This window comes from Podarcis melisellensis (assembly GCF_964234715.1).
Source record: "Podarcis melisellensis genome assembly, chromosome: 1".
NCBI lineage: Eukaryota > Metazoa > Chordata > Lepidosauria > Squamata > Lacertidae > Podarcis > Podarcis melisellensis.
The window spans coordinates 116,772,544-116,789,811 of NC_138528.1; the positions used below are offsets into that span (position 1 = coordinate 116,772,544).

At 45.0% G+C, this 17,268-nt stretch overlaps 1 protein-coding gene across 1 annotated transcript in view; it reads right to left on the reverse strand.

Moving 5' to 3' along the window:
* Positions 1-17,268, reverse strand: part of MYO3B (myosin IIIB) — a 288,566-nt gene that overhangs the window by 125,796 nt on the left and 145,502 nt on the right. Inside the window, exons 19-23 of the mRNA XM_081899516.1 lie at positions 16,828-17,038; positions 15,792-15,939; positions 14,103-14,256; positions 9,457-9,545; positions 8,645-8,774 (exon numbers count right to left, since the gene is read on the reverse strand). Of these exons, the coding sequence (XP_081755642.1) occupies positions 8,645-8,774; positions 9,457-9,545; positions 14,103-14,256; positions 15,792-15,939; positions 16,828-17,038 (732 nt within the window). The remainder of the gene's footprint in view (positions 1-8,644; positions 8,775-9,456; positions 9,546-14,102; positions 14,257-15,791; positions 15,940-16,827; positions 17,039-17,268) is intronic.

Genomic DNA, 17,268 nt, shown 5'->3' on the forward strand with positions numbered 1-17,268 from the left:
TGAAATTCCCTCTGTTAAGTGTGCAGAAACTGTTAAGTGTGCAGAAGCTCTGTCCTCTTTTTTCATCAGGCTATCCTATGCTCTGCCTGTAAGCTTCCTGTGGAAACAGATTGCAGGGCTAACTAGACCTTTTCCCTCATGCATTAAAAACCGTAAAGGACCCCTGGGTGGTTAAGTCCAGTCAAAGGGGACTATGGGGTTGTGGCGTTCATCTTGCTTTCAGGCCAAGGCAGCCGGTGTTTGTACACAGACAGGTTTCCGGGTCATGTGGCCAGCAGCACTAAACCGCTGCTGGCACAACGGGACACCGTGAGGGAAACCAGAGCGCACGGAAACGCCATTTACCTTCCCGTCGCAGTGGTACCTATTTGTCTACTTGCACTAGTGTGCTTTCGAACTGCAAGATTGGCAGGAGCTGGGACAGAACAACGGGAGCTCACTCTGTCGCTGGGATTCAAACTGCTGACCTTCTGATTGGCAAGGCCAAGAGGCTCAGTGGTTTAGACCCCAGCGCCACCCGCGTCCCTTCCTCGTGCATTAGAACTATTTTCACACACTGATGAATTAACACACAGTTCAGTTCTAATTTGTGCTGCACAGTGCTATATTTTCAGCTGTGAAACATCTTATCCGTTTCCCCTGGGAACCAAGTTCAGACCTAGAGTGGTTACTGTTGCTTTCTTTCTTTCCTGCTCATCTGTTACATTTATCTGGTCATGATAAATGCAAGCACCTGAGGTGCTTCTGGTGTATCAAGCTAAAAATATCCCTGCTTCAGACTGGGGACAGATCCACACAGTACAACTAGAGGACATAGTGAAAGCACATTTCTTTCCCCAAAGAATCTCAGGAACTGTAGTATCCCCCTGATAGAACCATACTTCTCCAGGCCCTCAGCAAACTATAGTTCCCAAGATTCTCTGGGAGAAAATTTAAATAAATGTTCATCCTAGCCCAGAAAGGATCTCCAAATCTAAATACAATTCTCCAGTGTGGAAATCCCAGGAGAGGTAGCTCTGCTGCATTTCACTCTGTTTTAAAGGTAAAGGGTAAAGGGACCCCTGACCATTAGATCCAGTCATGACCGACTCTGGGGTTGTGGCGCTCATCTCGCTTTATTGGCTGAGGTAGCCAGTGTACAGCTTCTGGGTCATGTGGCCAGCATGACTTTACCCACTTCTGGCAAACCAGAGCAGCACATGGAAACACCGTTTACCTTCCCGCCGGAGCGGTACCTATTTATCTACTTGCACTTGACGTGCTTTCGAACTGCTAGGTTGCCAGGAGCAGGGACCGAGCAACGGGAGCTCACCCCGTCACAGGGATTCGAACCGCCGACCTTCTGATTGGCAAGTCCTAGGCTCTGTGGTTTAACCCACAGCGCCACCTGTGTCCCTCATTCTGTTTTACTCACCTGCATATCCTTAAAGCTTAGGAGCAATAAATGATGCAACCAACCCCAAAACAGGGAGATTGCTTCTTGTTCACAAGGAACTATGTGTTGCAATTTTTTTTTGCAACATTTGAAACACCATCTTCTCCCTTACATTTCAAAACAATAAATAAATGAACGATGGGCTCCTAGAACTAATATGCTTAATGTTATTGTAGAGATTGCCACATTAGAATCTTACATTAACCGAGTGAATTTGCCTTTTTAATTTTGTTTACTGCTGCTTCGGTTCTGCTATTGTAAGACTGCAGTCCTGTAAACACTAACCTTGGAGCAAGTCTCGCTGAATCGAGTGGGTAAAGGTGCACTGTAAATAATATACTCACAAACAAACAAAATGTTTTCTGTGATGATGTCAACATGGAAGGGAGTGCTTTAAAAAACCCAGCACCTATCCAGAACAATATTTAGAAAATATATTTTGTTAGAGGCCATCCTTTTCAAAGTAATTCTTTGCTCTGTGATAGCACCACCTAGTGGTACATTCTCACATGGAGTTACTGGGTCCCTATCAGCTTCGAAAATGCAAAAAATCCGCCCCCATGCATTTAACCAGTGGTATAACGAGGCCCTTTTTCTATTTTCAGAACTGTCTATGCTGCACAGCAACAAAAAATGGTGCAATAAACTGAATTGCATCATCAGTTTTTATTATCTACTTATGTATGAAATCTCCATCCCACAGGGTTGGCCCAACTATTAGATAGAGTGAGGTGACTATCTCAGGCGGCTGATTTGGGGTGTCATGAAAGGGACAGCAACTTATTGTTTTATATTTAATGGCAGGAAAGTGAGGAGAGAGGAGCTGGGGAGAGCAGGGGAGCCCCTGGTCGCAGCAGTTCAGGGAGGTACGGTCTGGGAGGTGGGGCAGGCTGGGTATGGGGCACATGGTGCCGGCAGTTAGTGACTGCGCCGCATGCCAGCCCCTCCTCCAACATGGGGAATTTCGGCTGTCCTATTAGCCAGCTCTCAGGACAGTGGCTGCTGTTGCTGAATGCCAGGTCTCATCCAGTGGACTGGGTTAAGGCCAAGAGACTTAAGATCAGTTCAGATGAGACTACAAGGGACTGTTAGTAGCTGGTTCCCTAGACTGGATAGGTAGGAGGCTGTCTGCTCTTTATGGGATCACACTCCCTCTGGGGCTACTCCTGGGTCCATTGCTGTCGCTTGAGGTTCAGGTGGCCTTGGTGGCTTCCGTCAGCTTCGGCTGGTGGCCCAGCTGTGTCCTTATCTGGACAAGGATGGCCTAATTTTTGTTGTCTATGCTTTGGTATCCTCTAGGTTAGATTCCTGCACTGGAGAGCCAGTGTGGTGTAGTGGTTAAGAGGGGTGGACTCGTAATCTGGCGAACCGGGTTCGCTTCCCCGCTCCTCCACATGCAGCTGCTGGGTGACCTTGGGCCAGTCACACTTCTCTGAAGTCTCTCAGCCCCACTCACCTCACAGAGTGTTTGTTGTGGGGGAGGAAGGGAAAGGAGAATGTTAGGCGCTTTGAGACTCCTTCGGGTAGTGACAAAGCGGGATATCATATCCAAATTCTTCTTCTCTTCTTCAATGCATTAAACCCAGGGCTGCCTCTGAAGATGGTTCAGAAACTTCCGCCGGTGCAGAATTCAGTGGCCAGGTTACTCACTGGGGAAAGATGGTTTGAGCATATAACACCAATCCTGGCCCAACTGCACTGGCTGCCAATTCTTTTCTGGGCCCAATTCAAAGAGCTGGTTTTGATCTATAAAGCCTTAAACAGCTCAGGGCTGCAATACCTCAAAGACTGCCTCTCCCCATATGAACCGACCCCGAGCCTGCAATTATTACCTGAGGCCCTTCTTTGTGTGCCTCCTCCATGAGAGGTCTGGAGGGTAGCAACATGAGAATGGCTCTTTTAGGTGGTGGCTCCCTAATTGTGGAATGCTCTCTTCAGGGAGGCTCACCTGGTGCCATTGTATCTTTATGTGCCAGGCAAAAACATTCCTCTTCAGTGTGGTGTAGTGGTTAAGAGCGGTAGTCTCATAATCTGGTGAACCGGGTTCGCTTCCCTGCTCCTCCACATGCAGCTGCTGGGTGACCTTGGGCCAGTCACACTTCTCTGAAGTCTCTCAGCCCCACTCACCTCACAGAGTGTTTGTTGTGGGGGAGGAAGGGAAAGGAGATTGTTAGCCACTTTGAGACTCCTTTGGGTAGTGATAAAGCGGGATATCAAATCCAATCTCCTCTTCTTCTCTTAGGTCTATGGCTAATTAAACAATCTATGGCCTTTTAAGCTGTTGGGTGTGTGTGTGTTTGTTTTTACTGTTTTTGTTTGTTATTATGGTATGTATTTTTGTGATTTTATATTGTGAGCCTCCCTGTGATCTTCAGATAAAATTTATTAACAACAACAACATAACATTTTCTTAGTGAATAACCTAAAGGGCTTGGTCTCCTGTGGCCAAGGTGGTGCTAAACATATCGTTCTGCTTTCCTTTGGACCACATCATCGAAGCCAAGTGGTAGGTCTTGTTGTCTAGGCAGCCCAGGACCTCCATGCACACTACCCAGATTGTGCCCTGGGGAGGCCACTTTGGTGCAGCTAACACAGTGGTTTGGATTCACCCCTGGAGGTGCACTCCATTGTCTCTCGAGACAGACAGATGCCAGCAACAACCAACAGGCACCATGTGAGCTTTGAAGCAACCAGAACTTCTATCCAGACTGCAAATGGCAGAGGAAACTGAATATTCCCCGCTGCCCTTGGCTCAAGATTGGCACAACCTTCACCATATCTATTTTATTTCAAAAAATGTATATACTGCTCGATTGTAAAAAACAAAACCTCAAAGCAGTTTACAGTTTAGAAAACCATGGAAGCTGTAGCCTTCACAAAACTTCACTGACCTTTTAGTGCATGCTGATAATTTCAGTTGGGCATACATATAAGCCTCTGGCAAAGCTTACCACAGTAAAGGAAACCCATGTCTCTCACACATACCCCTTTGCAGGGGCAGGCATTATTACGTGGAAAGCAGTCGGTGCCTCAATTTGAGGTGAAGGGGACAAATCCATCTACAGTGGTACCTCGGGTTACATATGCTTCAGGTTACAGACTCTGCTAACCCAGAAATAGTACCTCAGGTTAAGAACTTTGCTTCAGGATGAGAACAGAAATTGCATGGCGGCAGTGGGAGGCCCCATTAGCTAAAGTGGTGCTTCAGGTTAAGAACAGTTTCAGGTTAAGAACGGACCTCCAGAACGAATTAAGTTCTTAACCCGAGGTACCACTGTACAAAATTTCTCCAGCAGGTTATTTCTCAGTCCCTTGCTGCATTCTCCATTATGTACCTGAGTTAATTATTTCAGACAAACTCATTGGCTATGCAATTCACTGAAGAAAGCATGCTAATCAGCTTTTAAAAAATGAAATAGGTTTGTAGCCCTATGAAAGTATTCGCGGTAGTCTGACAAGAGGGTCGGGCTCTAGCAACACAAATTAGAAAATCAACAGTCTGACATTAAGAAGGAAGTAGATTTATTGCAGAAAGGCATGATAACAAGCACAATACATTTCAAGCTATATCTAAGCTCTTCATCTGGGGATAAATCTCAATCCAAAGAAACAAGCAAGATTCAACTGGCTCAGTTATATTTCACATACATCAGAGCTCTTGGGGTAAAAAACATCCTCTCTTGCTTCAATTACATTACATGTACTTCAGAGCTTTGAAACATCTCAGTCGTCTCAGTTATATTATGTGTAGTTCAGAGTTCTGAAGTGTGTGTAATGTTACAGGAACTGTTGAGACTTGTTTGCTTTTTGGATTCATTCCCCTGCCCTAGAAACTTTCTACAATAAATCTGCTTTGCACACAGGAATTGATGGTCGATTTTCTGCTTTGCACCACAAATACTACAAGCCCTTTGGGTTAACTACACAGTTAAGAAAAATCTGGCAATACTTTGAAGATTTCTGTAAGCCCTGCATTGCTACAGCAGCAGCAGCCCTCAAATTCTATGGAAAAATCGGCATAACAAAGGGGCACCTGTCCTATCCAAACAGTTATCCCCCAGCATTCCTTGGCATCAACTGTTCTCAATGGGATTTCAGAAATGTGAAGGCTCCAACTGTGACAATGAAGATTGCCTTGAGAAATCTAGGGATGCATTCAGATGACGCTGTCCTCTACCTTCTCCCAACACGTAGCAGGAAAGTGAAAATGTGTCTTCCTGCCTCACCTGCCTTAATTTTGGCACCTCCAGATGCCCACACACAGGCATAATGTCTGAACATGGAGTGCATGTGTGAAATCCAGTACAAGGTAAAGGTAAGGGGACCATTAGGTCCAGTTGTGACCGACTCTGGGGTTGCGCGCTCATCTCGCTCTATAGGCCAAGGGAGCCGGTGTTTGTCTGCAGACAGCTTCTGGGTCATGTGGCCAGCATGACCAAGCCGCTTCTGGTGAACCAGAGCAGCACACAGAAATGTTGTTTACCTTGCCACCAGAGTGGTACCTATTTATCTACTTGCACTTTGACGTGCTTTCGAACTGCTAGGTTGGCAGGAGCAGGGACCGAACAACGGGAGCTCACCCCGTCGCGGGGATTCGAACCGCCGACCTTCTGATCAGCAAGTTCTAGGGCTCTGTGGTTTAACCCACAGCGCCACCCGCGTCCCTATGAAATCCAGTATGTGAAATCCAGTATGTGATCCAGTATGAAATCCAGTATGTTTAGGCTCAAATCATGTGGTAGATAACAAGCAATTAGAGCTCACCTGCACTGGCATTTGTGTATGCCCTAGGGTGACCAGGTGCAGAAAAGAGAGTGCAGGGCTCTCACTCTATTAAGAATAAGACACCTGGCTTGCAAGTAGTACATGTGAAAAGGATCTAGGGGTCTTAGTAGACCACAAGGTGAACATGAGTCATCAGTGTGATGCTGCAGGGGAAAAAAGGCTAATGCTATTCTAGGCTGCAACAACAGAAGTATCAAGTGGATCATGGGAAGTAATAGGTAAAGGTAAAGGGGTCCCTGACCATTAGGTCCAGTCGTGACCGACTCTGGGGTTGCGGCGCTCATCTCGCTTTATTGGCTGAGGGAGTCAGCGTACAGCTTCTGGCGTCACGTGGCCAGCATGACTAAGCCGCTTCTGGTGAACCAGAGCAGCGCACAGAAATGCCATTTACCTTCCCGCTGGAGTGGTACCTATTTATCTACTTGCACTTTGACGTGCTTTTGAACTGCTAGGTTGGCAGGAGCAGGGACTGAGCAATGGGAGCTCACCCCGTCGCAGGGATTCAAACCGCTGGCCTTCTGATCGGCAAGTCCTAGGCTCTGTGCTTTAACCCACAGCGCCACCTGCGTCCCACAGGTGTCCCTGTGTTCCACAACAGAAGTATCAAGTGGATCATGGGAAGTAATAGTTCAACTCTATTCTGCCCTGGTCAGACCACATCTGGAGTACTGTGTCCAGTTCTGGGCACCACAATTTAAGAAGTGTATTGATGAGCTGAAATGTGTGCAGAGGAGAGGCACTAAAATGACCAAGGATCTGGAAACCAAGCCTTGTGAGGAACAGTTGAGGCAGTTTGGTATGTTTAGCCTGGAAAAGAGGAGACTGAGAGGAGATACGATAGCCATCTTCAAATAACTCAAGGGCTGTCAACACGGAAGAGGGAGCAAGCTTGTTTTCTCCTGCTCTGGAGTGTAGGACGCAAACCAATGGATTCAAGTTGCAAGAAAGGAGATTCCGACTCAACATCAGGAAGAACTTTCTGACAGTAAGAGCTGTTCGACAGTGCGATGGACTCCTTTTGGAGGTGTGGACTCTCCTTCTTGGAGTTTTTTAAGCAGCAGTTGAATGATCATCTGCCATAGATGCTTTAGTTGAGATTCCTGCATTCCAGGGGGCTGGGCTAGATGGCCATTAGGGTCTCTTCCAGCTCCACAATTCTATGATTCTATATTGCCATGAAAGCTACACCTGCTGAAAATCTGTTTTCTGCACAACTATTAAAGGCACAAGAGCTCTCCTTTTGCATCCAGCCACCCTGGCACATTGCGCATTGTCCCTGCAGAGAACACTGATGTCTAGCATGTTTGAAGAGGAACAGGCATAATCTCATGGCCCAAACATGTGCAGGAGGAGAACATGGAGGAAAACAAACTCTAAAACAGTTCTGTGAAAACGCTAGTATGCTATTTTCTTCAGCTTGTTTCAAAATATCTTGTGACATCTTCTAAACAGTGATCCTGAGATTGTCTATTAAACAACAAACACGTGAGATACCTTTCTCTCATAATCACAATTTCCTAGTAGGACTTGCCTCCATTACACTTCTCTAATCACAAGTGATTTACTTGGTCTTTTCAACTCATTAAAACAATGTCATGTTAGACCTACGAGCCATCATGTATTTTTACAAGTACCATATATCATTTCTATTATGCCACAGATAGGCTTTTACTGTGAAATGAACTATTTTTCTTCCATGCAGTGGTTACTGACAGACTGTTTGCTTCCAACAGTGAGCATATGTACAGGTTATCTTTATGTGGTGTGTGTTACAGAATCGTGCTGTCTAATCCGCAGAGAGGAGAATTTTCTTTTTTCTTTTTGGCACACTCACAAGGAAGGGCTTCCCATTCACTTTCATGTCCGAGAGAGCTCCATGGATGCATCAGGAACACACATGCTGAACTTTTTCCTAACACAGAAGTGAACTGACAAATTATTATTCACAGGGGATCTCTGCATGAGCATTGAAAGCAGAAATCCATCCTGCAGTTCAACATGGTAATGGACCTGAAATGGACCTCTGAACTTAAAAATGGAAAGCGTAACGCTGGTGGTCAACAAAAGAGGTTTAAAGACTCTCTCAAGGCAAATCTTAAAAAAATAGTATAAGCACCGACAACCGGGAACCACTGGCCTGCTAGCGCTCCAGTTGAAGAACAGCCTTTACCAAAGGTATCATGGGCTTTGAAGACGCTCAAACTCAGGACGCAAGGGAGAAACGTGCTAAGACGAAGGCACGCTTGGCAAACCCTCACTGTGATCAAATCCCACCCGGAAACCTATGTCCCCACTACAGAAGGACATGTGGATCCAGAATTGGCCTCCACAGTCACTTACGGACTCACTGATAAAACCGTGTTTATGGAAGACAATCTTACTCGGCTTCGAGTGATCGCCAGAGAAGAAGAAGATAGGGAGTACCTGTTTTGGTTAAAGGACTTGAAAAGAGCTGCTGGAGAAGTCTGTTCTCTGAAGTCCTCAGGACCACCACTATGTCAGCAGGAAGAGTGTCTCTGTTCTTCTCAAGGAAGCCATAAGCATCGTACTGCACCTATACCATATTGGAGGTTAAAAGCAAAACCAGCCATTATAAAATTCTGCTATGTATTTAAAAGCTATAGTTATTTATTGTTTTATTTAAGGAATTTCTCACCTGCTCTTCATCACAAGGTCCCAGGGTGGGTTACAACCATATAATCTTGAAATCCATTTGAAACAGGCATCCCCCAACTTGGCCCTCCAGATATTTTGGGACTACAACTCCCATCATCCCTAGCTAACAGAACCAGTGGTCATGGATGCTGGGAATTGTAGTCCCAAAACAGCTGGAGGGCCAGGTTTGGGGATGCCTGATTTAAAACAAACCAAGGAACGTACATAAAACAATAGAGGTGGCCCCACAAAAGCCACACAAATACCAAATGTCAAAAGCTAGTGTGTGTGTGTGTGTGTGTGTGTGTTCAGGTAGGTCAATAGCCAGCTGTAGACTCAAACTGGATGCATTTCTTGCATGCATCCAAGAAAATGGATATTTCTTGCCCCAGACCATGACAGTAAAGGTTAGAGCATCCTCAAACACTGCTATCATGGTGTTTTGTTTCTTAAAAAAAAAAGTTTCTAGATTTGTGTAATATGAACACATTTAAAACGTTAAAGAGAATCCGAAAGCACTTTAAGAGAAACTGGATCATATACTGCATTTGGACTTGTGTCAAGCTATATATAGCGCCTACCTTTCCAGCGTAGTGTTGAATGCCAAAACACAGCTCCACTCGCTTGGGTCTCCAGAAGTACTTGCATCGTAAATTATCTTCAAATTTATCTAATCGTTTAAAGAAGAGGAAACATAATTACTAGTCCATTCTCTGAACCACAGATGGGCCTTGGCAATTATGTGTGAATGCTTCCTGCCCACATATCCAAACTATGTTGTTTTTCTTTGCAGTGATGGTGGCAGCCCACACTTCTTTCCTTGACAACTCTCACGACTCTCTTTTGTTCTTTCTTTCTGTTTTCTTTGAAAAGGAATTATCCTAGCGAACTAACAGGTAAGTCACTTTCCCCTCGCATTTCTGTCACCCTCCTACAACTACCCAGCTATTTACGGACAGCTACAGGAGGACTGCCAGCAGAGATTGCCAATATCCGCCTTATTTTGCCTTACTTTTTTCTTTACAAAGCAAAGCTACAACATTTAGGCTATCTCTCTAGAACTACTCACAGCCCTACTACAAGCCACAAGTATAAGATTCTGGAAATTCAGAGGGTCAGTAGTCAGTGATGCCTGAAGGGAGATGTGCTGGTCCTGAGAGGCGAGGTCCGAGTCCAGTCAGAGGTCGAGGGTGCAATATGGAGGCAGTCCATCAAAGCTGAAGCTGGGTCCAAGGCAGGGAGTCGGGGGAGGTCAGGAACTCCGGCAGAAAAGCAGGACAGGGTGCAGGCAGGAACAGGCTACCAACAATGTTGCTCTTGGGACTGGGGCTGGCCGGCTTTTATCTGCCCTGAGGCATAGGGTGGCCCCGGTCCACAGGTGACTCGCCTCTCCTGGCCTGGAGGCGAGCACTCCTCCTGCGGGAACTTAGTTCCCTCCGCCTCTCTGCCCTGAGCCTCTGCAGCTTAGGAGAGGCTGGAGGGTTACCGGACCCAGAGGCAACCTCACCTTCCTCTGATGGGGCTGAGAGTGGAGCACCTGCAGGCAATGGGCCCTCCATCACCTCAGGGGCCAGAGCAGACTCAGCTGGTGCCTGCACCTGAGGAGCCAGCACAGGTGAGGACCCTTCAGGCTCAGGCCCCAGCCCTGGCTCAGCTGGTTCTGGAGGCGGGGAATCCTGTGTAGGCTGGGATTCCTCAGGTTCAGCCTCTGAATCTGATTCCCAGGCCATCACAGGAGAAGGTGTGTTGTCCTTGGGTTGGGTTGTGTGTTTTTTGCCAAAGTCCCTTGCCAAGCTTGAGCAAGGCCTGTAAAACAAGGTTGTCTACACTTGTGGTGGTGCTGCTGTTACATCATGGGGCCTGTGGGTTCAGGGCAAACCCCAGACTGGATCGGGGTGGGGGAAAGCCAAGCTGAAGAGCACTGGTGTTGATGCTACAGGATTAAGTCCCTGCATAAGAAAGCAGGGCGCAGCACAAAAATCAAACGTTCAGGGTAAAGAAATAAAGCTGGTGTGGCCCCTTGTTCTTCTAGACCTGACACGACTACAGGTCCTTCTCCCCCACTCTTGGTCAACTAGTTAACATATTATAAAAACTGTGAAACTTCACAGTATTTTTCAAGCCTTAGGGACAATTCCAACATCTTTAATGTCACTTTGTTTCCCTAGAAAGAGTCCTGATTTTTTAAGCCTTACAGTCGTACCTGGAATCCCAAACACCTTGGTACTCGGACGTTTTGGCTCCCGAACGCCGCAAACCTGGGAGTGAGTGTTCTGGTTTGTAAATGTTCTTTGGAACCCCAATGTCCGACGGGGCTTCCATGGCCTCTGATTGGCTGCAGGAGCTTCTGCAGCCAATCAGAAGCCACAATTTGGTTTCTGAACTTTTTGGAAGTTGAACGGACTTCTGGAATGGATTCTGTTTGACGTCCAAGGTACGACTGTATTAGGTTTTCAACTGACCAGTGTACAATTATAACCAGAGCTGGAGTCCAGCAATATCTAGGCAGTACCACCTTGGCTCTCCCTGCTATGTTGCAGTCACTACAGAAGTCCTGGCAGGTTGGTCAGTATTATCTTCCCCATTGTACTGATGATGGCAGTGGTGGGATTAAGGCAGAGAAAAAGAATGACTTCTCTAAGGCCCAGTTCATTGAATACATGCCAAAGATTAAAATAAAACTGCAAATAATTGTTTCACAATTCTGTCCTTTTAACGCCTATGCTGCTGTAGTTGCATTAAGGATGGCAAGACAGTTTATGGAAGGGGAGAGGCCTTTAAAGCTTAGAATGGCCAGATGTTTCACAAACTTAATCATAATCATAATCATAATTTATTATTTATACCCCGCCCATCTGGCTGAGTCTCCCCAGCCACTCTGGGCGGCTCCCAATCAAATGTTAAAAATAGTACAGCATTAAATATTAAAAACTTCCCTGAACAGGGCTGCCTTCAGATGTCTTTTAAAGACAGGATAACTGCTTATTTCATTCACATCTGAAGGGAGGGTGTTCCACAGGGTGGGTGCCACTACCGAGAAGGCCCTCTGTCTGGTTCCCTGTAACCTCACTTCTCGCAATGAGGGAACTGCCAGAAGGCCCTCGGCACTGGATCTCAGTGTCTGGGCTGAACAAACTTGGCCTTTGAAGCTTAGAATGGCCAGATGTTTCACAAAGATCAAACTTTCTTAATTCTGCCCTTTATTGAATAATTTTGCCATGTCATGTGCAACTGCATTAATTTTTTTCACCTGACATTTATTTCATATTTGATATACAGTTAGGTTTAGGACAACAGTTGACTAACATATATAGGGTAAGGTCAAAAAAAGTCAGCTTAGACATTAGCAGAAATAGCACCAGTGTCTATTTTCCTGCTATCACCACTGGAGCAGGAAGTCTAAGTAGAAAACAGAATTTGTTGTCCCAATATTAGCAGATGTCTAGGGTGGGCTGCGCAAATTTCCCAGTGTTTGACCAGCTGGCATAAATTGAGTAGCAACAAACAGTTTTTGTTTAATTAGTAGGGAGCCAGCCAAAGCCAACAGTGTAAACAAGTAGCCAAAAATAATATTAATAAATCTCTGTGCTGCTCTCCCGAGTCCATTCCTGAATCACGCAACCATTTTTGATCCAGAGGAGTCACTGCAAAGTGATCTACTTTTCACATTGCGAAGTAGTTTCAGAGCTACTCTCAAATAAGCTCTGTATATTCAATTTTCGTGGAAAATGCTGATTTTCTAACATTTTTTTTCTGGATGCGGCAAACAGCAGTTGGGCCCTCAAGGAGATGCTTTCACGTGACCATGTCGTTTTCGGCAATGGCAACATGAATCACCCCATGCTTTTTCTTTAACTCACTATTTCCAACGCAGTGGTCTGGTCAGAGATAACCATTCACATCCAGAGATGCTGTTGCACAAACAAAATGAACTTCCATCAGTGGGGTAAGGTAAAGGTAAAGGGACTCCTGAACTTTAGGTCCAGTCGTGGCCGACTCTGGGGTTGCGGCGCTCATCTCGCTTTATTGGCCGAGGGAGCCAGTGTACAGCTTCCGGGTCATGTGGCCAGCATGACTAAACCGCTTCTGGCGAACCAGAGCAGCGCACAGAAACGCTGTTTACCTTCCCGACGAAGCGGTACTTATTTATCTACTTGCACTTTGACATGCTTTTGAACTGCTAGGTTGGCAGGAGCAGGGACTGAGCAACGGGAGCTCACCCCGTTGCGGGGATTCGAACCGCCGACCTTCTGATTGGCAAGCCCTAGGCTCTGTGGTTTAACCCACAGCGCCATCCACGTCCCCTGCCTTTTTTTGATTCTCTTTTCCTGCTATAGTCAGGGAAGGGATATCATTTTTATTTGTTCCTATACTTTTTTTACAGATTGCTGTTTAAAAAATTGTGTAAATGTTTTGAGAGCTGCAGCATGAAAAGAAGTAAACTGGTACAAGCGGGCAAGTCCCCTAACCCCCAGGAATAGGTTTTCAGGAGGGAAAGGGAAGCGAGAAGATGGAAAGTTCTGTTGTATCAGAAGAGTTCTGCTCCAAAAGACATATACACAAATAAAGCTGTACTCGATGGATGAAAGGATATGTGATGTCTGACATGATTGAGAATCGTAGAGCCAGAGACGGAGAACTTTAAAGCGTTCAAATCGAGATGTGGAAAATATGGAAACAACAAGGAGAGGCAGGGTTGAGATTTGGAGATATGCTTCAAGGTCCAGACTATGGGAAGTCCTGAAAAATTAATAATTATAATTTGGATGATAATTTGGTCTTTTTTATTTTAGTTTTTTATTTTAATTGGATTATGGTTTGGTATGTTAATTGGATGTTTTTTATTGGAAAATTAATAAAAACGATTAAACAGAAGAAGAGTTCTGCTCCATTCATGGGACAGAAGCTAGGATCCAAGCCAATGACACCGGAAACGCCTATGCGTCTTCAAGGTAAACTAATATTAACAGTGCTCATAGTAGATAGTAGACCCCTATCAATTAAAACCCAAACTGAAAATCAGTGATCTGTATGGAGAAAATTCCAATTGGCAAAGCTCATGAAGAGCACATGGGGACTTAATAGGTTGACCAAAGCAACAGAAATTTAATACATGGTCATGAGTTAAAGCAATATGAAAATATCTACGGCCTTCTTTCTCTCTCCCCGCCCCTCCCCCCACAAGTATATATAAAATCACAGTTGAGGATTGCTGGACATGGCGTACCGACTAAAGTAAGGTCTGTTGCTTGGGGAAATCGGCTTTCTTCATCAAGCAGAGAAAGTAGCCCCATTGGTTTCTGAAGGAACGTGTCCAGGAGTGGCCTGTTGTCTTCATAGTCAACCATAGGAGCATCGATTCCTTCATTCTGATATTCCATCTAAAGGAAGATTTATAAAAGTCAGCAAATTTAAATGTCACCTCTACCAGCTGTCTCTTCTCGCCCAGTGTGATTTATTTACGAAGGTGACAACAGAGCGAGGCAAACCACTGCAACACACATTTTATCAGATGTTTAAAGGTAAAGGGACCCCTGACTGTTAGGTCCAGTCGTGGCCGACTCTGGGGTTGCGGTGCTCATCTCGCTTTACAGGCCAAGGGAGCCGGCGTACAGCTTCCGGGTCATGCGGCCAGCATGACTAAGCCACTTCTGGCAAACCAGAGCAGTGCACGGAAACGCCGTTTACCTTCCCACTGGAGCGGTGCCTATTTATCTACTTGCACTTTGATGTGCTTTCAAACTGCTAGGTTGGCAGGAGCTGGGACAGAGCAACGGGAGCTCACCCCATCGCGGGGATTCGAACCACCGACCTTCTGATCAGCAAGTCCTAGGCTCTGTGGCTTAACCCACAGTGCAACCCGCGTCCCTTAAATGAAGGTAAATCCGCTCTTTTCCAGGCATCTTGCAGACATTTCCGCCCCATGGTTAATTTCCATATAATTAAAGCTTATACAACACTCATATTGTTGAAATATCGCAGAGATCAGTCGTGCTTGTGTTGTGCCCAGCAATGGCATTCTGTTTTCACAAACACTACATGTGAAACCCGCTACAAGTTGCCAAGCCCAAATCGTTGGGGTCCAAGTTGTAGGATAAGCAGCTGTATATAACAAGCGTTCTGAAGATTAATGAATGAATGAAGGGGTTGAGACCATAGAGTAGGCTTAGCTAGGTCACCTTCTGAGGAAGGGTTATCAGACCTTTGTTCTTCCCATTCTACCAGTGAACCTAACCAGTAAGGAAGTCTATGAAGAATGCTCCAAACTCAGACCGCATGGCTTAAGCAAGCTATCTTTCTGCTTCTATACAAATAATTTAGAAACATTTACCACTTTGGAACCTGAGTTTTCCTGCCTGTGTTTTTTATTACTGCTGCATGGAAAAGCACATGAATCTGACTTTCAAAGAGTTTGTAAGTAAACGATTTTTAACTTCCAAACGTGTGGTCTCTTTCTATGCTAAGGGAAGAGGGGAACTCGGGAAGCAACTTAAACAGGGATGATTTAAAGGTCCAACAGCCTATATTTCCACACTTTACTTTGATGCATATTATTTTGAGATTTTAAATCTCTGCTGGGGTTCTCTCACCAAAGAGTACTTGCCCCAAACCTGGATCCAGACATCCACGGAATTCTCCTTTTACTATACACCATCTCTTTTATCTTTAACCAAATAAAAATACCAACACAAATTTCATTAGTCACTTTATTGCTTTTCTCTTAAGTTTATATGGGAAGCCCCCCAAGCAATATTTATCTCTCAAGATATACCCAATATCACTCTAACCATATATAAAGGAGGAGATGAATTCGGAAGTTCCAGTCATCTCCTAAGGTTCACTCCTCTCACAAGCCCAAGGTTTAGCCTAGAGACATTGATACAGAGCTAGCCAACGGTAATTAAGTAAACCTTGCCTGCTCAAGTGCAAAGATGTGCTGATTGAAATAAAACTGGATCTGCTCATTTGCAATGTTTATGCACAGCTGTTCGAAAGAGTTCCTTGTGAAGTTCTCGAATCCGAAAATATCCAGTATACCAACATTCATTCCGCTTTCGGCATTGCTGGGTAGAAAAATATACAAAATCCATAACTGAAACACCATTGGAAACCAGTTTTATAAATGCAAATTCAGCCCTAGTATCTGTTTTATATTTTATTTTAATTGTGTTCAATTTATTGCTTTGAAAACTATTGAAAGGTATGACACTAAATAAAATAATTATGTAAAAAGTTGTGCAAGACTCTCAGCATTGAAAAGATATAGGAAGAATGCCTTGGCAGAAATGCAAAGCATGTTCTGCACTCCCTGAAAGTGCAAAACTATAGTTATTCACTGCACACAAAGTCCTTGCATTCAAGCCTGTGTGAACTGGTCCACTAGATTATATAATTAAATGTTTCCATATACCCATAAAATAATTGTACAACACAATTCCTTATTTATCAGTAGCTCACTAAATGCCATTTTATTATTTTGGGGATCTTAATGCAATTGGCATAATCCACTTACCTTGCAGTCCACCCCACAGCTAAGCTTTGTATATGAGCTGCTAAATCAGCTTAGGTAGTTTTTAGCGACAGTTTTAAGTGGGAGCACATCATGTTAAACGTTTTGTACGCTATAGCCTTATCATTAAAAGGACTTCAGTAGCTTTTCACCATAAAACAGACCAACTTTAAAAACATCGCTTTGTGATGTATTTTCAAAGAGCTGATGGGATTTTAACCCCACACTGATCCCCATTGACCTACTTGGTTAAATCCTAGCCAACTCTTCGAAAACACTGGAGTTAACGTCCTGGAAACCAAAATGCAGAATCACAGCATGGAGGCCATTTAGAGGCATTATCTAAAACAAACAGTAAATTCCTCCCCGTAAAATAAAAAGAAATATATAGACACAGAAGACTCCACCAGCACACATGCTGCTTGTTGATGTGTGGACTTGCCATATATTTTTATCAGGCTGCAGCAGGGTATTAATGCGATTTACGATCCAGCTGAAGAGTCGGCCATAAAGTGCCTTTGACATGGCGTCCCGCACATCGGCTGCTTTGTCTACAGTGTTTGTCCGGATAATAGTCTCGCCTCGTGTCACAACGCAGTGGGAGGTGAGAGCTTCCTGGAGTTCCTCTGAGCCAATACTCAACAGGGCAGCGGCTGAAAGAGGACACACAGACATGTTGGGATGAGATGGGAGCTGTTGGCCTTGGCAGACAATCTTGTGTGAAACGGGTCTTTTCTTATGCATATTCTACTACTGTAGGGCTGGCTAACCTGTGGGTGTTGTTGGACTCCATTTCCCATCAGCCCCAGCCAGCACGGCTAGCTGTCAGGAATGATGGGAGTCGTAGTCCGACAACACCTAGAAGGCCACAGGTTCCCCATCC